Source organism: the organism of the source record quoted next, unplaced genomic scaffold (genome assembly GCF_019419815.1).
Source record: "Pyrus x bretschneideri cultivar Hongxiangsu unplaced genomic scaffold, Pyrus_bretschneideri_v1 Contig87, whole genome shotgun sequence".
In the NCBI taxonomy this organism is placed as follows: Eukaryota; Viridiplantae; Streptophyta; class Magnoliopsida; order Rosales; family Rosaceae; genus Pyrus; species Pyrus x bretschneideri.
The window spans coordinates 1,424,678-1,449,774 of record NW_025999828.1 but is presented as its reverse complement, the minus strand read 5'-3'; the positions used below and the strand labels follow the sequence as shown (position 1 = coordinate 1,449,774).

Here is a 25,097-nt window from a genome sequence, read left to right as displayed (position 1 = left end):
TCATCTTTGGGGAAGAAGAAAAAATGGAGTATTTCGAAAGGCTTTGCTGGGAGTGCGCCCTCAGAGGTGAGGAAGAGTTGGGCATTTTCTTCAGTTCTGTCTTGCCATAAAATATGAAGGTCGACATATATAGGGAATTCAATAGCAAGTGGTGGTACTGTTCTTTTACCGTTGTCGACAAACATTTTGATCCCGCAAATCTGGCTTTTTGGAATAGTGATGACTCTTCGATCTTTGAAGACGTCTCTTCGATCTTTGAAGACGCCTCTTCGATAAAGCTGCACGCATTTTCTGAAAAGCAGATAAAGCGTCACCGAACTTTGCGCTTGTCGGCTAAAGACGTGTAGTTGCGATGATGGCCTCCACGTGTTGAACGCGTTTTCTGAAAAGCCGCATGAACTTTCGGCTTTTTGAATTGGTGGACGCGTTGCCTTGGCTTTTTATAGAGCTATTGATCACCGCCAACTTACACACTCTGAAGATTTGCCATTCTTGAAACTCGTCTCCGGCCCTTTGAAAATCTACTCCGTCCACCCCTTCTCTTTTAACTTCGTGAACAATGGCTAGCTCATCTAACCCATCGAACCTTTGCTTAGATTTGAGTCTAAGCAGTGATCCGATCGCATCTCGTCAGGGTAAGGTATGGTGCCCGTCTTTCTTATCTTCCCATGGCCCTCTTACAGATGAGGACTCTGTGATGACGGATCCCACAACGGCTACGATAGTGGCTCGGAACCTCCTCACTCCCAAAGACAGTCAGCTACTTTCAGGACGGTCCGATGAGTTGGCCGTTCAAGAATCCCTGGCTCTGAGTGTTCAGTGCGCTGGCTCTGTGTCCAACATGGGCCAACGCCTTCTTGCTCGCTCCCGTCAGGTTGAATCCTTGATGGCGGAGGTGGAGAGTCTTAAGCAGGAGATCAAACAGCTTAAGTACGAGAACCGAAGTTTGCACGTGCTTGCCAACAATTATTCGTCAGGCATGAAGAGGAAACTTGACGAGCTTGATGACCGTCAAAGGCTTGCAGCTTTCTTCCAGAGGCACCTCTTTCCTGGGTCATCCAGCGTTCCACCAAGGTTTGGGGCCTTGAATGATCTATCTTCGGTGCCTCCCGCTCCTATGCCTTCCGCTCCGATGCCTCTTGCTCCAATGCCTTCTGCTCCGAGACCTCCTGTTCCGATGCCTCTTGCTTCGAGAGTGTTGCCACGTAGTGGGGCCTCACGTACTCAACCTTTGTAAAGGCTCCATCTTTCTACCATGTTTAGATACAATTGTAATTTATCGAAAAAAATCAATGAACAAGCAAAAGTTTTATTTACTGTATTGGGTTGCCTCCCAAGTAGCGCTTTCTTTTACGTCTTGCAGCCGGACGAAACCTTCTTAGGCTCATTTAGGACCCATGACATGGACTTTATCTCTGAATGGCGGGTGATACTTGAGATGATCCGGTAATGGTTTAAATTCTAGAGTGGGTGCCTGGATCATTAACAACATATCAATATAAAAGAAAATTGAAATTCGGGGAGGCGGCTTACCTGTGTGCTCCGACAAGAACTCAATGACAAACACCACTCCCTTGAAAGTTTCAGGGATATTGGACTTGGCCAGATTGCATGTGATGGTTGGTCCTTGTCTTGTGTCATAAAGTTCAACTTCTTTGGGGTTGTTTGCCTCAAGTATATCCTCTTTAATGAATTCTAGACATTCCCCAGTCACATCTTGCTCTTGATTCTTTGGAAAGGATTCGAAGATGCCTTTCTCACCCTCTTCTTCCTTGGATTGCATGATCCTGCAAGGAATAGGGACATTCAGTGGAATGGGGTTAGAACTAATTAAATTTGGAACAACCTTACTTGAATTAGATGGCGTGGGAGCAATAGGTGCCTCCAGCAACGGTGTTTCCACTCTTGTCGTGGGTTGGGTGTATTCCTCTTCCTTGTGATTTGATTTTGATGGTTGAGGGTCCGTTCCAACCTCCTTGTCACTTCTCAACATGATCTCCTTGGCAGTTTCAAATTCTCCCTTCGGATTTGCAATGGTTGAAATAGGGATTTTGCCTTGGTCTTGAAATTGTCCTACGAACTCTGCTATTTGCCCAATTTGCTTCTCCAAGTTGTCCACCCTCTTATCTTGGATTTGCCTTTCTTTGTTTTGGGTTTGAACTTCCTGCGTCAAAGTAGTAAGTAATTGAAAAATCTTATCATTATCACTTGAATTACTTACATTGCTTTGGGCAGGTTGTGGTGGTTGCATAGGCGTTGTATAGAACTCCTCATATGGTTGCCAATATTCTCCTTGTTGAGCCTCCTCGACTTGGTTTTGTGAGCCCTGCACCAAACAAAGTAATTCATTAAGCTTTTGATTATAATCTATTGACGAACTTGAGTTTGGTTGGCCATATTGAATATGAGGTGGCTCCCAATATCCTTCTTGTTGAACATTTTGAGGTTCCCACCACATAGAGTTTGAATGATCACTCCAATCCGAATTGTAAGTATTGGAAAACAAGTCGTTCCTTGATTGATTATGATCAAATGTACCAACTCTTTGCATTTGGTACTCTTCCATAAGCTGTGACAAAAGAGAAGCACTATCAAGTGCCATGTCTTGCTTCTAAAAACAAAATAAAACTAAAAATATATACACACAAACAAAACTAAAACAATCCAAGAGATTAGCAAAGTTGCTAATCCCCGGCAACGGCGCCAAAATTTGATGCGAGAATTATACGCGCACAAATTAAACCCTCTTTTTGTCAATTGTAGTATAAGTATAAGTAGGGATCGTTCTGGACCGGGGATTAGGAGGGATTGTTAATCTCTTGGAAAATGACTCAAAAACGTAAAAACAATATAAAACACTAAACTAGACTCAAAGAATGTGAAACTAAACGTTAAAACACTAAGACAAACCAAAAGACTCAAAATGCTTTAAACACACGAACTAAATTGATTTCTAACTATATTGAACATTAAAGCAAAAGGGGGATTGAGGTTTGACGAAAATTGAAATAACGAAACAAGTTAATAACTAGACAGAATGTAAATATGAAATTGATGAAATGGAATGGATGAGAAGCTAGCTAAGGGGTTCATCTCCACACATGTTATACTTGCATACAAAATGATTTCTAATTGCTTTTCAATAAACCATGAATTTTCAACGCCCCGGGTTAATTAGGTCCGCTTAAATTAACCGTCAAGTTTTCCTTAAGTTAATGAATTGGATGATTGCATACGACAACCCAAAGCATTCCTCACAAGTTCCCTACATGAATTGCATAATAGAGATACAAGCAAGAATCATTAAGCATCATGAAAACTATAAGTGTTGACGAGGCATTCGTTACTATGATTGCATGAAACTTATGCCAAGAATTTGTTTAACGCGATTGTTTATAAGCAACCTCCACTACTTGTGAATATAAGTTCATAACTATTACGTGAAACTCACTTATATTCTAGCGTCAAATTCATGCATGAAAATTAAGCGTTCATTCTTAATAAACATACATAAATAGGATATCAATCAAATAGTTAAACAAATTGAATTCACAACTTATGAAACGTAATTAAAAGTAATCAAATCATATTGCAAGCATAAACATATATTTCGAATCACCCCCTAGCCAAGGGGGGTTTAGTTCCTCATAACTTTGAAATCAAAGAAACACCTAAACATTCCAACAACTCAAAACTTTGAATTGTATGAACGTTTAAGCACTCTTTTCTTCCATTTCTCATACGTACAAAACAAAGAGAATTAAAATGAAACTTTGAAATCAAAGAAACACCTAAACATTCCAACAACTCAAAACTTGAATTGTATGAACGTTTAGGCACTCTTCTCTTCCTCGTTGTTGTAGCACAAGGTTTAAGGATAGGTTGGTTGGGGGGATGGAAGTGTTGGGGAATTATGGAAATGGATGAGGATTGGTGGAAATGGAAGATGGTTTTTGGATTCTAAAGGAGAAAGGAATGTGTTTGTGGTGTGTTGTTGTGTTGTGAATGAGATCATATGAATGAATGGGAATGCAAGGGTATTTATAGGAGGAGTGGAGGGAACATATGGATGTTTGTTTAAGCATTTGTGTGAAGGAATGATGAAGAATTGCATGTGGAATTAAAGAATGAGTGGTGGTGTAATGATGAAGTGAATGCATGTGGAATTAAAGAGGGAGAATGTGGTGAAATGATGAAGTAGGAAGGTGGAAATGCATGTGAGATGTTGGAAAGGAAATGAGAATATGAGTAGGTCATGGCATGGGAGTTATTTTGTTGGTGTAAATGTGACATGGTTGCAATGATGAAGAATAAAGGGTGCATGTGGGGTGGAATTGAATGAATGCAAAGTGAATGAATAATGAAATGAGTTAAAGAGGGAGAATGTGGTGAAATGATGAAGTAGGAAGGTGGAAATGCATGTGACTTGTTTGTGGAATAAAGAATGAATGGTGGAATGATGAAGAGTTGCATAAAGAATGCATGTAGGGTTAGCTAGGTTGGCTTTGTTTGGGTGCATGTGTGTTAATGGTGGTTTTGCATGTGAATTGATGGATTGTTTTTGATGGAATGGATGGTTCTTTGCATGGCTTTTGAAGTGATTGGGGGCTTTGGAATTGGAAGGAAATGCATGGCCTTGGGGTTGGTTTAAGAGAGAATGGGCTAGGCCCTTTGTTTTATGTCCAAAATGAATACAAGGCCTTCAAATTCGTCCAACACTTTGGCTCCAATCATATGCTATCCATTCCAAGCCCAATTTTGCTCCAAAATGCTCCAAAATGCATCTTTTTGCTTCCTTAGCCATATGAACCTAAAAACACACGAAAATGGCTTAAACTACTAAAACAACTATGAATTAACAACATAGATGCACGAAAACAAGCTAAGTAAGTCGCCTAAATATGCTCCTATCACCCCTCCCCTCAGCAAATCCTAGCTTTGCCACTGTTTGTAGGGCAACCTTTCAAAATCCCCACCCGTCCCCCCCTCTCTTTTTTTTTTCCCCGAAAATTGAACGTTTCTCCATAAATTAGATTTGCTCAATGAATATTGATCCTTTTTGTCGACCAAGTGAATTTCTCATGTTTTTTCCCTACAAAACGTTTCAGTTCGTAATGTTTACTACATTTATTTAACTGACGGACCCCTCCATTGGGTAATCACCATAACCTGACACGTGTTAACCTTTCTCCCCTATATCAGACCAAGATCCCTCTATTTTTGCAATTCATTGGATAAGGAAGGGCTTCACTCTCACTCTTTCCAAAATTCCTCCTTCTCTTCACAAATCTCTTCATCTCTTCCCAAATCTCCCCATATTTGACCGTCCCACTAAGGTATATCATATTTATTTTCAAAAATTTTAGAGTTATTAAATTTAGAATTAAATTGTGTGCTCTTATTTTGTATTCTAAATTTGATTTAGATTGTATATTTCATATTTGTTATATATATTGTTAATTTGTTCCTCATTATTATGGTTTCAAATAATTTTGTTTCACAACTTGAGAGATTTCGATGGTATGGGTGTGCTGGGTACAATGATGGGTTGAACGAACGGGTTTTGCTATGTCAGGATGGGTGGGTAGGGGATTGGTTTGGGGAGAGGAACGATTTGGGGAAGGGGAATGTGGGGACGGGTATGGGTTTATGGTGGGGGACGGGTGGGGACGGGTACAGTTGGGGAAGTGTACGGGGAAGGGGGATGGTATAGGTACGGGTACGGGGAAGGGGGACAATAAATTATTTTTAATGTATTAACGATAAATTGTTGTCATAAACATATTATATATATTTAGCAAACTTGGCGATTTTAAATTTTTGAAAATGAATGCCTAGGCACAACACTCATTACCCTAGGCGAGTAAAGGTTGAATAAGACAAATGACGTGGGCGTCTGTCATCCCCCCAGGTTTAGACGTTGTTGAATCACATGACAGGTGTACTCATCTGTACCAAGTGCCCTATGACTACCCACAAATGGAAGTATGTCTTTTGCAGTGGAAAGCATAACCTAATGGAAGACCTCTCGATAAGTATTTTATTTTTTAGTGTAATATTTGTAGGAAAAATATGAGATTTATGTGGGATTTCTATTGACTAGCATGCATATACAATTCAAAATTTATATACGAAAACAACGGAAGCATGTCATCAATTAATATCAAAGCTCTAGTCATGAAAATCCCCTTCAAGATTCATAGGTTTATTTATGATGCATCAAAACAATTTATTGAAGAACAAAGTTTAGGAGTAGTTTTATACCTCTTGATCTAGATCTTAGACCAAGGATTGACCACCTCCAAGCTCTTTGCTCCTTGAACTCCTTGAGCCTAGCCTCCCTCCTTGCCTCCTCCACTTTGTTGAGAATGAGTGCTCCTAGGTCCTCTTCAAGTTTCCAAAATTGAAAACCTCTAAAGATCCTCACCCACTAGTGTAGTGAGAAGGATGAAGGAAATATCCAAAGGGGTGATAAAATGATTAGCTAATACCCCCTATGGTGGCCGGCCCTTTGTTGTTAGAGAGAGTTTGATATTCTTTTCTCTTTTTGTGTTTTTAAACAACCTAAACACCCTAACTCTTCTTTCATTATAATGTTCCTTTTATTACATAAAGAAACAAGTCAACAATTGACCTTCTCTCTCCCTCTCTTTGGCCGGCCATATGTGTTTGGTTTGGGCTTTGGGCTTTTAATTATTTCAAGTCATCCAATGCTTGAATAAAAGCCCAATGGGTTTTGGCCCAATGGGCCTAATTAAACCCGAACGTTTCTTTAAGCCCAAAACGATCTTTATCGCTTTTATGATTTCTTTAGACTTTCTAAATTAATCAAAACACTTAATTAATCCAATTAATTATTTCCATCATCCATTAGTTACTCACTACAAGAGTGTATTGGTGAACAATCTTTTATGTTCTAATTAGCAAGGCAGTGAGGTGATTGGCACCAATCCAATTGATTATATTTAATCCATCCACTTAGTGAATTAAAACTTACTTTTAATTCACCTTCTTCTTTGATGACTACATTTAATCATCTTAGAAGAACTCACAAGCCATGAGTGACATCTAAACATATATCATGGCTACCCAAGCTAATGTAGAAGTTTATTCGGAGAACCTATTCAGTTGGAATTACAATGTAATTCGATCCTTCTCTAAAACAATACTCTCAATCACATCACTAGGGTATGGATTTATAATGTCAAACCCCTAATGTGATTATTCCTTCTTATACGATTCATTTGAGACGTATAGGAACGCTTTCCTTTATTACGCTCGATACTTCGGCCGAAGATTTCCGAATCATATCTTAGAGTATTCATCCTCTCTTATTGAGGATTAGAGATTCCTTGTTGCGCATTCACTTGCCTTCATGGCTAAGTGGCTTAACCCCAACGATGCCTTGGACACTCGCGTACGTAATGACTTTAACATAATCAAAGATTAAGTACTTAACCACAAGACAACGACGATGCCTCAGGTCAAAGGATTACTTACATTATTCCAACCATTAGAGTTACTTGCTTGACATGTGAGTAGACCTCCATGCAAGTACTCTCGTTCGATTGTGTTCAGTGAACTCATTCCCTTAATGAGCACCTACATGCTTGTCTTAGTGTCGCTACACGAATGGGATGAGACTTTCCATCCTTCCAATTAAAGCGGACATAGTATGTACCAGTCTATGGATTGTCAGTATCCCTCCGACAATCCTTATGACCAGGAACCTTTTTGGACATGATGGTTATGAGAAGAAGGTCTCTGTAATCTAACATCATTAGGTTACTTCTTCCATCGATCCATTGTCCATGGATTCACTATTTAGGACATATTTTGTTCTTTGAGATAGTCCTAATTAGTATCTTTGCCTTCCGATGTATAAGAGTCATATATACATCAATTCATTGTCCTGAAAGGTTTCTTCCAAAGATTGACTTTCAAGGCATATTTCCAACAATATTCTTATTAATTTTAATTATTATATATAATTACTAATGTATTGTTTTTTTTTTTTGTAACTAACATTTTTTTTTCTGTCTTTTTTAGACCGAGTTCGATATTGACGTTGATGAACCACTTATATTTTACTACATTGATCGGATGTGGACGATACAATTCAAAGAGTGGCTTTTTGAGCTACACACTTGCTATTTTGATTACGAAAGTCATGACGAAGCACTGAACCATCTGCCTGATTAATTTCAGCATAGGAGAGACTAGTGGGAGTGGCTATGCAGGTATTTTCAGAATTTATAAATGTTGTATTTTTTTACTTTCATTAATATTCTCCAGACTATTACTTTAATTAAATAAATGTGTTTAATATTTTAATATTAATATAATAAATTTTTTTGCTCAATTAATATAATAAAGCTTGATTAAATTAAATTTAAAAAATTAAACAAATTAATTACACAAACATTAATATAGTAATGTTTGAACAATTAATTTTTTTATTTTTTAAAATTTAATTAATGTTTGCCCGACAAACAACGACTACAAATGCTACGCACTAGTCGGGCGGCAAGTTGGGACCTAGCGCCTAGACGATTAGGCGAACTAGGCAAATTTAAGTAAAGTTATTATATTGCATAAATTGCAAAATAAAATAACATATAAATTATAAAGTATTAGAACATATTGAAAACATGGGAAACAAACATATAATGAGTGTTCATCAAAGTATTTAACAAGTTTCTTACATTTTATTGAAAATTTAAAATGTAAAATAAAAGTTATCAATATTCTGTCTATGTCAAAGTTGCAACCCAAGTGGGTGCGTAGGCAGGTTTAGGCAGGCTAGGCGGACGCCAAAGTAGGTCTAGCTGCACTTTCTTAATTGTTAAATGCCTAGGGGCTAATTGAGGCGGTAGGCAGCGGCCTAGCACCTAGGATGAATTTTAGGACAATGATTATATGTTAATTTTTTAACTTATTATACTAATCCGACGATAGTGGCTATCGGGAAGATTAAGCTTAACCAAAGAACTTGTCATCAGCTGATAATTACATAATTTATTGAAATTTAATATTAGGTTTTACACGACGACCGATAATTCGTCGACTGAAAATTCTTCTGTCAGTACAAAATAGTCAACGCAATTTTAACCTCAGGACTTTCGTTGCAATTGTCGTCGAGTGAAAATATTTCGATGGACACAATTGGATATCCGTCGAGATAAGATTTACGATTGATTTGACACGGAAAACTTTACTCATCGACTCTGCATCGCTTGAAAGTTTTCACCACGAGTATTGTTTTTAGCAACTGAATGTTGTTCATCTCCTATATTATTTTTTTTCTAGTAGTTCTCCCAATATAAGTTGTTAGTTCTAATGTTGTGGTAGGCTCGACATGCATGCCATGTAACAGAATTTACATGTTTACTGTGAAAACAAAATTATGTTTATCAGTTGTATATAACTCAAAATGTAACCACTAAGTTTGCAGTTGTGGTGGACCTAACATGCATGTCATGTAGCGAAATTCACATGTTTACTATGAGAACAAAATTATGTTCATTAGTTATATACAAGTCACAATGTAATTGCTAATTCTGCCGTTGTGGTTGGTGTAACACACATATCATATATTGAAATTCACATGTTTACTATGAGAACAAAATTATGTTTATTAGTTATATACAACTCACAATGTAATTGCTAATTCTGTGGTTGTGATTAATGTAACACGCACATCATATATCGAAATTCACATGTATACCATGAGAACAAAATTATGTTTATTAGTTATATACAACTCACAATGTAATTGCTAATTTTGTGGTTGTGGTTAGTGTAACACGCACATCATATATCGAAATTCACATGTTTACTATGAGAACAAAATTATGTTATCAATTATATATAACTCACAATGTAACTGCTAGTTATGTTTTGTGGTCGGTTCTAGCATGCATGTAACGAAATTCACATGTTTATTGTGAAAAAAAAATTAGGTTTGTCAGTTTTATATAACTCACAATGTAATTGCCAAAGTTGTTGTGGTGGGTCCGACATGCATGTCAGATAGTGAAATTTACATGTTTATTGTGAGAACAAAAATATACTTTTGAGTTATATGTAAGTTCTCAATGTAATTCCTAGGTCTGTCGTTGTGGTGGGTCTGACATGCATGTCAAGTAGTGAAATTCTCATGTTTATTGTGAGAACAAAAATATGTTTTTCAGTTATATGTATTTCATAATGTAATTGCTAGTTTTCTTTTTGTAGTGGGTCTAACGTGCATGTCATGTAGTGAAATTCACATATTTACTGTGAGAATTTATGTTTGTCATTATATATATTTTAATACTATTAGGGCCCAGCTTGCATGTCATGTAGCGAATTTTTAATATTTATTATGAAGATAGCATTGTCTTTTAGTTATATATATTTACAATGTAAATACTAGTGATGGATCTAACATGCATTTCATGTAGCGAACTTCACATGTTTACTATAAGAACAAAGTTATAACTGTCAGTTTATATACTTCACACGAACGAACTATCACATATATATTTGTAAATAATGTTAAAACTTGTTTCCTGTATGCATGTAAGTTTATGTTGGTATGAGGGAAAAAGAAAAAACTGTGTTATGATGAGTCCCGACATGCAAGTGATGTTATGCAGTGAATTGTTCAAGTTTATTGTAGTAATAAAATATAACCACATATGACACACCCCAACCGAGATCAGGGCATGCTGGCCGTCACGTGGAAGTGGCGTAAGCATGTGCACAGTGCGGAAGCTAAGAAATAATAATAAAAGTATGAATAAATACAAACCTAGCTATACACTAAGTAGATCATACATGTGCAATGTAAGTGTGATACATAAAGTTCAGAGCATAAAAGACCTAGTGCAATCCAGGGGAACAAATACTAAATAAACACACCCAAAGGTGGTCCTACACTGGTGATAATCTGTCAGATATGCCGAGAAATCCTCTGGGGAGCCAGCAAAAGTGCTATCCAAACTAGAACCTAGAGGGGCGCAAAACAGAAAGCTTCAGTGGGTAAAAACAAAGCTTTTCAAAATCATTTCAATAACAATGTTTTAACCCCTCGTCGTAAAACCTGTATACTTCCCAGAAAACTAGAATATATACACATATATAGAAAACATGCTCAGAAATGTGCCATGTTGAATGCCTCTGAATAAAATGCAAGTACTCAGGTAATGTCAATCAATGCCATGTAATCTGTCAGCCGGAGTCACCTAACGTGACCTGTACGGCTGAATCTAGAGCTCAAATCTCCAACTCACTAACTACACCTGCACACGAGTCGGAACAACCTAAAGTGGTCTGTACGACAGGACTGGGTGTAAATAAATACGCTCAAGTGCTACGATCACGTGAAGACTGGGCGAATAATCGCGCATCACCTACGAGTCGGAACTACCTAAAGTGGTCTGTATGACAGAACTGTGCACCTAAGTTGGATCCAAGATGAGTGTGTGGTGCGGGAGGTGAACATCACGTGAAGGACTGTGCCTAACTCTGGGAGGGAGCACTAACACTGGGGGTGCAGGTTATGAGCTCTCTATGCATCTCATATCACTACTAAACACAAACATAAACCATAACTTACCTGGCACTTACCTGTGCGTCCGCAGCACCAAACACACATATATATATATATATATGCAACTAATAATGCATAATTAAACGGCCAAACATAATGCATGGCATATAAAACATATAAACATTTAATTTCATTTTTTGGGAAAATCACAAGTATATAGGTATATACGGAAAACCAAAAGCCCACTCACTGGTATGTAGAAGGGTTATAACCCCCTTGCCTCGAGTGACTGCGCTCATCCTCAGGATAGGTCTCACCTATATGCGAAACAACTATAAAACCGTTAATTTTAAAGCACATAACCAAAATTATGAAATAACTTCTCATACAATGCTCAAGTGGGGTGTACGAATACACCAACGTGATCTACTCAACCTCACGAACATCCCTATATTTTTAAAATAATTTTCTGACACAGCACGCTCCCCCACGCGCGGGCCAAGGCACTGCCACACGCGCCATCCACGCGCAGGCACGTGCCTGGCACACTGACAGCGTCAATTAACGCCGTCAGGAATATTTAGTTAACTCTGACGGATTTTGTTAAATTTAACCTAACGCCGTTAGGAATATTCCGTCCAAACTGACGGAATATTCCGTCGTCTTCTCTGGCCAACCTCTGGCGCCGTCGCCGTCCCCGGAAAATCGAGAAATTTTCCAAACTTCATATCTCACTTGTTTTTCACCCAAATTCCATGAAATTGGTACATAAATGAAGCTTACAACTAGAGGAACAAATCCTTACCACTTTCAAGCACTAAAACCAACGGAATATCGTCGAAAAAACTCCACCAACTCCGGCCAAACCTGCAACTCACAATCCCGACGTCCAAAACTTTCAAACGAACCACCCCAAGCCTCCTAAGGACCTCACCAAGCTTCCTACAAGCCTGAAAATCACAAAAACACAAGATTTTACGAGTGCATGAACAGTGACCAAATCGGGGATCTCGAGTTCGACGTGAAAACGAAGGTTCCCTTACCTGAAATTGGTATGGTTGAACTCCTAAGGACCTCGCGAGCACAATTATGTAATTTGTTTCCTCGATCTACCACGATTTCGAGTGGTTTGACCTTGTCCGTACAAGGAAGAAAGGAAAGGGAGAGAGAGACAGTGATACGGGACAGGGAAAGCAGAGGAAAATGAGTGTGTGTGTGTGTGTGTGGTCCAAAATCAGCCAACCAAAACCCCAAAATGACCACACAACGAATTAACACACTAGGGGAAAAACTGTCATTTGACCCCTATGGTACGAAAAATCCGGGACGGGCTATCACAACATATGCATCGCTTTATTTTTACACTTGGCTAATTACAAGTGCATATTGATTATATCGGCGAAATGTATGATTATGTGCCAAGACATGACCATCATGCTTCACATGATATACTTATATCTACAAATTATTAGGAGCAAATTACATTTTAATCCCTCAGGTTTGGGTGCAATTGCAAACTTAAACATCTTTAAAACATTTAAATCTCATACATTAACTTATTATTTATTTCAATGACATACATCTGTTACAATTTCTGTTAATTTTTTTGTTATCTACCACCTGGAAAAAAAAAACCTAAAAAAAATAAAAACAAAACATGTGGTCAAAAAATAGTTTTATTTTAAAAACTTAAAAGAAAAAACAAATAAAAAATTTGAAACATATAAAGTTCTGCATTCATCTGAAACACCTTTGCACCCTTTCATAAGTCTCTGTTCATTGCTCTGCTCTCCCTCAAATCCTTCACAATGACTTTCTTTCCTCCTTCCATGATTGGTTTCTCCCTAATTCTCATCAAAACAGCTGCATCTCCGGCCCATTACCTTAAGAATTCATGAAGATCCCAGAAGGTCCATATTAGATTTTCACGACTCAACGATGCTAGGTACTCAATTGGTGATGCATATATATATGCAAATTACGTATAATTTTCCAAGCTTTAGTTTTCTTTTGAATAAGATCAAGCCGCTACATACCACTCCATGATAAAGTCTCAATATGTTTCATGCTTTTTATTGAGATAGTGGCGCTATCAATAGAACCCTCGGATTCTGATGCATTCTGATGCATAGATTGGTGATGCCGAAATTCCGGTGATTACTAACTCTGCCAGCACCAACTAGCTGCCGAAAGGAAAGAAAAAAAGGAAATAAACAGAAATATGACATTTTTTTTTTTGTTCTTAGGACCAAAATAGGACAAACCGGCTACACACACTCCATGATCACCATGCACAAAAGAAAAATGACAAAAATACCCATTATAAATATAAAAACTCACAGTTGATGGCATTATTTTTCTAAATTCAGAGAGAGGGATGTCGAGAGAGAGCTGTGAGCTATGTCCATTGAAGCACTCTTAGCGCAAGAAAATGAAGACCAAAAGGAAAGAGCACTCTACTACCTAATTAGAACCCTCACCAGGGCCGAGCTCAACTACACCTCGATCGAGAAAATGTGCCATGCCTTAGTCTTTGATGTCCAAAAGCTTAGACACTACATGCATGCTTACACCATCCACTTGGTTGCCAAAGCTGACCTAGTCAAATACGTCATGTCCAAACCAATTTTGACAGGGCGACTAGCAAAATGGGCATTGATTCTCAATCAATATGAGATCATCTACGTTCTAGCGAAAACCATCAAGGGACAAGTGCTAGCAAACTTCCTTGCTGATCATCCAATCCCAGCCAATTGGAAAATCTCAGATGACTTGCCTGACGAGGAGGTGTTCTACGTCAATATCTTCCCGACATAGACAATGTTCTTCGATGGATCCGCATAAGCAGACGAAGCGAGGGCAGGAGTATTATTCATATCACCACACAGACAAATACTACCCTATTCCTTCTGGATAAGCAAGCTATGCTCCAACAATACCAAGCGCTAATTATTGGACTCCAAATGGTGGTCAACAGGGAAATCACAACGCTAGAAGTGTATGGTGACTCCAAGCTCATAATCAATCAACATTTTACTGAATATGAAGTGAGAAAAGATGATCTCATCCCATACTTCCAGCTATCAATTCAACTGCTCCGAAAGTTTGAGGCCGTGATGCTAGAATATGTGCCAAGAAAAGAAAATCAAATGGCAGACGCTTTTGCTAAATTAGCCTCAAGTATGGCTTAGGAGAAGACAAAGTTGCAGATGTGCCAGTTTGCCAAAGATGGGTGATCTCACCCGTCACTGAAATGATACTGGATGATACAAACATCATCTCAGTACTTCCAGTCGATACTGAAGAGTGGAGACTACCACGGATCGACTACTTGGAGCATGGAAAGCTTCTAAATGATCCTAGACACCACTCTGAAATACATTGATGAGCACATTTCTTCCTTTACTACAAATGATCACTTTACCGATGCTCTTTTGAAGGAGTACTTCTAAGATGCTTAGGTGAGGAAGAAGTTAATCAAGCCATGGAAGAAGCACACTCAGGCGTATGCGGAGCATATCAATCTGGACCAAAGCCGCACTTCCAGCTCAAAAGGATGGGCTACTACTGGCCAAGCATGGTGAAGGATTGCCTGGAACACCCCAAAAGATGCCAAACCTACCAATTTTATGCCAACTTTATACCTCAACCACCTGAGCCATTACACCCTACAATTGCTTCATGGTCACTTGATGCATGGGGATTAGATGTCATAGGACCAATCACACCAAAGTCGTCTGCTGGAAAAGCCTACATCCTAGCTGCAACAGACTACTTCTTCAAGTGGGCTGAAGCCATACCCCTAAGGGAAGTCAAGAAAGAAACTGTCGTCTGTTTCATCACAGAGCATATCATTGATTGGTATGATGTGCATCACTACATCATCACCGACACTGGAAAACAGTTTTCTAACCGATACGCGGAAGAGCTCTGCGAGAAATACAAGTTCAAGCAGCACAAGTCTTCCATGTATTATGCTCCGGCCAACGGTCTTGCAGAAGCATTCAACAAAACACTGTGCAACCTCCTAAAAATGTGAACGGTCGAACAAAGAAAGACTAGCATGAAAGAATAAGCAAAGCACTTTGGGCATGTAGGACAACACATAGGACTCCTACCCAAGCTACGCCTTATTCTCTCGTATATGGCGTGGAAGCTGTTCTGCCACTTGAAAGTAGGCTTGACTGAAGAGGAAAACGCAAAGTTGCAACTTCAAGAGTTGGAAGCACTCAACAAAAAGAGGCTTGAAGCTCAACAACACCTAGAATGCTACTAAGCACGGCTATCCAAGGCGTTCAACAAGAAGGTCTACCCAAGGTCTTTCCAAATTGGAGATCTTGTTTTGGCATTACGAAGACCCATCATCACAACTCACAAAACAAAAAGCAAGTTCACATCAAAATGGGATGGACCTTACATAATACAAGAGGTCTACACCAACGGTGCCTACTTAATCATGGCGGAAGATGGCTTGAAGATCAACCTCATCAACAGCAGATTCTTGAATCGTTACTACCCTTAAACAAAAAACAAGCAATACTCCTAAACTGCACATGGCGCAATGCTCCTTGTTCGCACAAGCTTAAAAAGCGACATTGACGCTCCTTGTTCACACAAGTTTAAAAGGCAACACTCCATGCTCCTGGCCCATAAGAGCATAAACTATGTACGGAAAAACAAAAACAAAACAAAAAAATCACCATCAAAATCGCCAAAACCCATCACTTACTTGAACTACATCATGACTTGATCCCTCCTCAACCAAGGGTACATAGGCAACTTGAAACTTCAAAAACTTCAAGTACAGTCACATCATCAACAAAAATACAAACACTTTGAAGAATAAAGAGCAAATTCAAGAATGTGAATACTTTATTTCTTTAAAGAAAGAATTCAGCTACAAAGCCGTGTTACAAAATGAGCAAAAACCAAAGACGGCTTCTCCAATAGTTGATAAGATGTTATTCCAAGTCATAGCTCCACTACGGATAAGATCGCCAAGAAGCTCAAACGAAGTCGGTGGATTGTCACGAACATGGTGCAAAGGATTCAAAATAAGAATCCTCTACATGCATGCATTTTTCTTCGTATTCGGATGACCAAAATTTGTTACCTCCCAAGACACTTCAAAAGACCACGATTTGATATGCGTCAAGTTGTCTTTTAAAGGAAGAACAAGTGCCTTAGGGCCAGTCAACGACACACTATAGTAGCAAAGAAAACCAAAACACTACGTAATCGCACTACACAACCCCATAGTGATTATGCAAGTAGTTTCTTGCACTACACGACGAAGAAGGTAGCTACAGGATGGTCTTTCAAAGCGCGCTACAGTAGCAAAGAAAACCAAAATGCCACGTAATCGCATTACGCAACCCTGTAATGATTACACAAGCAGTTTCTTACATTGCACGGCAACGTCACCACTGAGGAAAGCTGTGACCAAAAGGCACTACACAACATAAACTTGTTGTAGTCTTTTGCACAACCCCACATGGTAAAAGTGGCTCACTGCAACAAGCTTCAAGCAGCTACAACTCGCACCAAACAACAGCAAAAAGGGCATGGTAGCAGCAGCAACAGATGCGCACGGCAACGTCACTACCAAGGGCATACTGTGACCAAAAGGCACTACATATCATAAACAGTCTGTAGTCTTTTGCACTGCAACAAGCTCCAAGCAACAACAACAAGCAAAAACTATGGCACAAGCTCCAAGCAAGCCCACGGTAAGAATTGTGTGTTGTGAAAAAAATGCACACCCAATTGTCTTATAAATAGTGATCAATTGCTTCCTAATGCTATAAGGGAAATACATACCCAGATAGCAAAAGATAAATCAAAATGAGGAAGCACATTCCAACCAAAAGAAGGAATTTTGATGATAATTCAACTTTCCAAAGGAGTTTTGATGCAAGGCCAATTGGAGTAGGAAGCTAAGTGGCTGATGATCATTGTATACAAATTTCATAATTTTCCCTAAAGCCAAACCAAACGTTCCAGTTTTCAAAGTTATTCCCGGATAAGTTGTTTTCCTGTCAAGACTGCACAGCTGTAAGAAAATGCAAAGTTGAAGGCTTTCTCGATTTTTCCTAGTGGCATGCGATATATGCCGGAAAAGATAAGGGATAAGGTTACGTTTCCCATATTTTTATAGAATTTTTCGGAAGAGAAATCAACCTCAAACTGGGCGTGCAAGTCAGATGACATGTTTCCCAAAAAAACAAAAAAAACAAAAAACAAAAAAAAAAAAGGAAAGGAAAAATACCTCCTTGCCGTGGAGAATCAAAAGAAGAAAAAAAAAAACACCCCTCCTTGCTATAGGAAATCAAAAGGGGAAAGAAAAACTCCTTTCTTTCCATGGGAATAAAAAAGAGGAAAGAAAGTTGTCCTTCTTGCCATGGAAATCAAAACAAGAAACAAACAAATCTCCTCCTTGCCGTGGGGAATCAAAAGAGGGAAGGAAAAAACACCCTTCTTGCTGCAGGAAATCAAAAGGGGAAAGAAAAACTCCTCCTTGCTGTGGGAAAAGAAAAAGTAAAAGGAAAGTGATAAAAATGCACATCCTACTTACCCTTCCAAAACCTTGAAGGAAGTCACAAAAGTTTTCCAACACTTTGAAGGAAGTCATTCTCATTACCAAAATTGAAGAGGATTCCGACGACAAGGCAAAACATTTGTTTCCTACGATCACAAGGAAAAACATTTGGTTCCTACACCCACAAGGAAAAGAAAATCAAGTCCCAAGATACACCAAATGTATTTTTGCCAAAGATTATGGGAAATCAAATACGCACAATAGGTATGTGTCGATTCATCCATTTTCAAAATTTCTTTCAAGATCGAGCCTTTACGGCCCTTGAAAAAAAGAAATTTTCATTTCATTCAAGATCAAGGCTCTACGGCCCTTGAGGAAAATTTTCGTTTAATTCAAGACCAAGCCTTAATGGCCCTTGAAGAAATATTCCATTCAAGAAATACACCTCATCAGCCCTTGACGAAATTCATCACTTCATTCAAGATCAAGGCCCTTGAAGAAATGTTTCGTTCAAGAAATATGCCTCAACAGCCCTTGACGAAATTCATCACCTCAATTCAAGACCAAGCCTTAACTACCCTAGAAGAAATGTTTCAATCAAGAAATATGCCTCAACGGCCCTTGATGAAATTCATCATGTCAATTCAAGAAATATGCCTCTACAGCCCTAGAAAAAGCAAACTAATTCAAGATTAAGTCTCGATAACCCTTGAGTTAGAACATTCACATTGCAGGACTTCAAAACATGTTTCCTACATGTGGCAAGCATATGCCTACAACGTGCCTTGAAGTGGGGGCATTTGTAGACATGTAAATTTCGTTGCATACAAATGATGTATCACAAAGCTCCACGCGGCATAAGATTTATCACAAATGGACAAGTCATCAATGACATGTGGCACAAATCAAGCAAATGAAGCATAAAACTTCCCAAAAATTTAGCCAAAGAGAGAAAACCTTTTTAAAAAAAGGGCAAGGGTTCAAAGTGTTCTCAAAACTGGAAAGAAAGTTAAGGCATCTTCATAAAACAAACAAAATTTGAAGATTGCTCACAAATAGGCAACAAGGCCTCATAATTTTGGACAATAGAGTAAAGTGGCTGAAATTAAAAGACAAAACATGCCTAAATTCTCCCATGGACAAATCAGGACATAAATCAAAGCCAAATCCACCCAAGGGTAAGCTTTGTGAAGCCTATAAATACAAGGTTCTCTCACAAGCATAGGGATCGAAAAATCTCTACACAGAAGAACCTCTATCAAACCTTTGAAGACTAATACGTTGCTAAAGCTTGTTTCGAAGAACATTCAACCAAAGCCGAAGCACTTCCTTGAAGAATCAACAAGCGCTTGTGCCGATTCCTTCAAGATTTTGTTGCAAGCTTATAAACTTTTAGCAACATTTGTTTCAAGATCAAGTTGCCAAGACCCTTGAAGCAACGAAATCCCACCTCAAATAATACCTTTGCCGCACCTTTGAGGTGAAGATTATCCACGCGTTTGTTTCAAGCTCAAAACTTGAAGCAATCATTCAACTGTTTGTCTGAGATCAAGTCATCAAGACCCTTGGATCAACGATCAAGCATCTACATCAAATTTGAAGGCTTAATTAGACGAAAAGTTGTAAACAGATATTGTAACCTATAAATTCAAATCAATACAAGTCTACTTTGTACATGTGTTCTCGTTTTTCATTACAAGAATTTTCGTGTTTATGTAGCCAAAGCGTCCAGCTTATTTGACTGTATGTGACACTCCTCAACCTGGAATGCCCACTAGGCCTCCGAATCGAGCTGTGCTAGCCGACACCTGGAAAGTGATGAAGCCATACAGTGTAATGATGTGGAAAATGTGAATAAATTTAAACCTGAAAGTATCTAAGTATAAGAGTGTGCTCATGACCAGGAATGAACCCATATCACACGTGATGTCAGAGGCTAAGTAAAGTACAGTAAAGTGGTTTGAGAATTATACCATCCGAGGTAGTCTCCGATACCATATTTGCCAAGAATCCTCGTCGATACGAAAGCTGAACTGCTAAAACCTAGAGGGGTGTAAAACAAGGGTGAGTGGGCCTGAAAATAAAGTTTTAATAAAAAACTTTTGAAAACATTATAACCCCTCACCGTAAAACAAGTATAGTTTCCAAAATATACATACTAAGTGTAGTAAGAAAATACCTACTGTAGCCTACAAAATCACAAGATTGCCATACATCGCAATATTGCGTAAATGAACATATAACAACCAATATCACATAATCTCGCATAAGCAAACATATCATATCGGGTGCTCATCGACACATGCTGACACACAAGTTCATGCAGAGGTATTCTGACATGAACAAGACTGGGTGTAACTATAATATATGCTCTAGTACTACAATCACGTGAAGACAGGAGCTATGTGCAGCATATACAAGTCGGAATTGCCTATTGCAACTTGTACGACAGGAGTGGCACCTACAATGGATCCAAACCGAGCGTACGGTGCGATGTGCACATACACGTGAAAGACTGACCCTGGCCTGGGCAAGTACTAACACCGGTGCAGCAAACGATGAGCAAATAGCATAAATGTAGTCATGCCACAATGACTCGACAATTCTAGTCAACATCACATTATTTATGAACATAAATATAATTAAGGCATCCCCTTATAGTAAGCTTACCTAAGCATCCTGTAGGATTATTTCATACTTTCCAACGATAAGGCATTTCTTATAAATGTTAATTTAATAATCGCAATCACGTAGAGAATTTATTAATAATTTTATATATGGAAACTAACCAATGTATATATATATATATATATATATATCTATATAAAGAAAGAAAAGACCCACTCACAGATCATGTTGTCGGGTCAAAGCCGTTCAAACTAAGAAAGCTGGAGTCACCAAAAATAATTGCACCTAAGCATAATATTAAAACACATTAGTAAAACTCCACTAAGACAATTAAATATGGGGAAACTGAGTGCAGAATTGGAATCAGGGCATCGAAATACACTAAGGAGGGTCCCCGATAAATTTTGTAAAAAGTCAATGGAGAAGTAAAATGTCAACCAAGACGCCTCGATGGTCAACCACATCAAAACTTTAGAATTTCACTAAATGGATGTCAAAAATGGACTCAGGACGTCGAAATTAGCCTAGGAGTGTTTCCGAAAAAGCCAACATAAGTTTAGGGACGGTTAGTCTAGCGGCATTTTCAACAATTCACTCATTTAGACTTAATAAAATCGTAAATTTAGGGACGGTTGTCACAGTATGGGTCCACTTGACCTTCTGACAAGAAGAAGCAAGCCACTTTATATCTTCCAGAATTGATCTTAAGTTCCAAGGGTTTGACTCAAGCCTTACACCACATCAATGATCGACTTTGAATCGCCTTACATTACAATGTACACCATGCATTTTCGTTTAGCACATTTCAAAGATGCCCTTAGAGCCAGTGCTTCTGCCGTAAAAATAGTGTTATCCCCTAAATTTTGAGCTCCAACAACTACAAGGATGGCCTTTATCATTCCTTATAATAAAACCTGCCGCCACACTATTATGAACCACTAAACCATCAAAATTAATTTTCAACAAAAGAGGGCTCGACATCGATCATTTTATCGTAACAAAATTCTTTGCAACCCTTTTATCACGATATTCATTGTTAGCCTTCAAGAAAGATAAACCTGTGTAAATTGCACGTGTGAAAGATCGGCCAGGATTTGGTTGTAAATCCTTAAAAACAATGTTATTCGCGTCATTCCAAATTTGCTAGCAAATTAACAAAGCTTTAGTCAGAGAACTGAGTTACTTTTTCTCTATATTTTATAGAGAGCCTAACCAATCTATGATATTCCCAATAGAATCAATAGAATTATTAAAAGGGTTGAGAGGCTATTGCACCAAACCTCTTTTGCATACTTGCACTCCCTAAAAATATGATCTTGATCTTTAGCGTCCACTCCACAACAAGGGCACTTAATATCAATATCATTGAAAAACTTACTTGTTTTCTTGTTTGAAGCATGCCCTTAATTAATAACCAACTAAACATTTAACTTTGGGGGGAAGAGTTAGTTTCCATATTTTGTTAAAGAGCTTTTGTCTGGCTTAATTCCTTGGACATCACTTTGAATCCAAGTAGCTGACTTTACTGTGAACTTACCATTGCATTAGCTCCCCACACAAAATCATCCTGAGTTCTTTGCAAAAGGATAGGAATACTACAAATTTTTCTAGTAATATTACCCCTACACAAAACAAATTAAGTTTGTTCCTATCCCAGCAATTATTAGTGATAAAATCTCCAACTTTTTGTTGAATTGTCTTGTCTTGGCCCAAGACAATTGATCCGGCCCATACACAAAGAAGATCCATGCACATGCTAGAGAGTTCTAGCAAAGTTCAAGTTGGTGGAATGCATGCATAAATATCTAAGGCCTTTTGTAGAAAGACCTAGAATCTTGAAAAAATGTGTGGTTGTTAAGCATTAGCTAGAAAGTTCTAGCAATGCCAAAGTTGGCAAACCTTGGTGAGATGTGAGAGTGCCAAGTCAGAAGTGAGAAGAAGCAACAAAGCTTCTAAGAGTGTTTGAGTGTTTCCTCTTGTACTAGTTTGTGAGTGAATAAAAATCTTGTGTAATACTTTGAATATTCTTTCTTTCTCTTGCCTATCAATTCCGCTGCATTACATTATTCTTTGTGAGATAAACATCTCCAAAGTAGTGAAGTCTTTTTAAGCCCAACAAAGTGGTACCAGAGCTATGGTTAGCAACATTATGGCAACCTTCCAAGTTCCAGTGCTTGACAACAACTTCGATAATTGGAATATCAAAATGAAGGCCCTTTTAGGAGCACACGATGTATGGGAAGTCATGGAGAAATGCTACACTGAGCCAGAAAATGAAGCTACTCTGTCCCAACCCCAGAATGAGAGTTTGAAAGATTCAAGAAAGAGAGACAAGAAGGCTTTTTACCTCATCTACCAAGCATTAGATGACAATGGCTTTGAAAAGGTCTTGAGTACAACCTCTGCCAAGAAAGCATGGGAGAATCTTCAAACCTCTTATAAAGGAACTGAACAAGTGAAAAAGGTTCATCTTCAAGTATTAAGAGGTGAGTTCGAATCTCTACAAATGAAAGGGTCTGAATCAATCTCTGATTCTTTCTCAAGAGTCTTAGTTGTTTCCAATCAATTAAAAAGAAAAGGAGAAAAGTTAGAAGATGTTAGAATTATGGAGAAGATGCTACACTCGTTGGACCCCAAGTTCGAGCACATTGTCTTGACAATTGAAGAAACTAAAAACTTGGAAGAAATTAGTATAGAGCAATTAATGGGTTCGCTATAAGCATATGAAGAGAAACATAAAAATAGGCAAGGGAATGATGAGCAGCTCCTCAAGACGCATGTCCAGCCAAAGAAGAATGAAGAAAGCTTCAACAATGAAAAATGCCAGTACGGAATAAGTCGTGGTCGAGATCGCGGACATGGACATGTGATGCGAGATTTATACGCACAAATTAAACCCTCTTTTTGACAATTGTAGTATAAGTATAAGTAGGGATCGTTCTGGACCGGGGATTAGGAGGGATTGTTAATCACTTGGATTTTTGACTCAAAAACGTAAAAACAATATAAAACACTAAACTAGACTCAAAGAATGTGAAACTAAACGTTAAAACATTAAGACAAACCAAAAGACTCAAAATTCTTTAAAAACACAAACTAAATTGATTTCTAACTAATTTGACAATAAAGTAAAGGGGGGATTGTGTTTGGACGATATTAAATTAAATGGACAAATTGTAATTAAAGGCAAAACGTAAATATGAATGAGATGAAAATATGGATGATGGAATAGCCAAGGGGTTCATCTCCACACATGTTATACTTGCATACAAAATTGATTCTCAGTTGGTCTTTCGATAAATTATGAAACTCAACGCCCCAAGTTAATTAGGTCCGCTTAAATTAACCTTCAAATTTCCCTAGAATCATTGAATTGGATGAATATGCATCGCAAACAAATTATTCCTAACAAGTTCTCTATATGAACAGCATGATAAAGATACAAGTTAGAATCATTACGTTCTTTGGAAATTATAAGCATCGACAAGGCATTTGTAACTATGAAAAGCATGATACTCGTGCCAAGAATTCATTTAACGCGATTGTTTATAAGCAACCTCCACTACTTGTGAATATAAGTTCATAACGATTAGGTGAAATTCACTTATATTCTAGCGTCATATTTATGCATGAAAATTAAGCGCGCATTCTTAATAAACATTCATAAATAAGTTATCAATCAAACGGTTAAACAAATTGAATCCAACATTCATGAAATCCCAACCAAAAGTAATCAATTCATATTGCAAGTATAACCATGGTTTCGAATCACCCCCTAGCTAACTAGGGGGATTTAGCCTCTCATGTTCGCAACAAGAAAATTACAAATGAATTTAAACATAAAGCACAAAGGATTGATTACACCTAGAACGCCCAACGAATCCACGTGAATTTGTGCGCGTTGAAGCTCCTCTTTCCTCTTCTCCTTCTGCAACAGATTGGTTAAATGGATGATTTGGATGTTATTTTGTGGAAAATGGTTAGAATGGCAGGGAGATTGGATGGTAAGGCTTACGGCAGGTTTGAAATGGAATGTGGAAGTGTGGTGGTGGATTGATGGATTGTATATGGAAGATGGCTGGATTGGTATGGTAGGGGAATGGTTTATGCACGGATGATGGGGAAAAAATTAGGTTATGGTGGTGGAATTAATGGGGTTAGTGGAATGTACATTTTGAATGGAAAATGGGATATTAGCTTATGGTGGCTACGGCACTTTGTGAATTAGGTTATGGTGGTGGTAAATGTATGAATGAATCAGAGGAATATATGTATGTAGGGCTACGGTTTGTGAATAAATAATTGGAGAGAAAGATCCACCAGTTTTAAGAATGAATGGGGAATAAAGAAAATGGTAGATGGTGACTGAAAAATAATGGAATGAATGGTGGGATG

General features: G+C 38.2%; 1 protein-coding gene across 1 annotated transcript; it reads left to right on the top strand.

The window, feature by feature from the left end:
- Positions 1-22,836: 22,836 nt before the first annotated feature.
- On the top strand, positions 22,837-23,421 carry LOC103936314. Its single transcript, XM_048576250.1, has one exon. The coding sequence runs from the start codon at positions 22,837-22,839 to the stop codon at positions 23,419-23,421; it is 585 nt and encodes a 194-aa protein (XP_048432207.1).
- Positions 23,422-25,097: the final 1,676 nt, after the last annotated feature.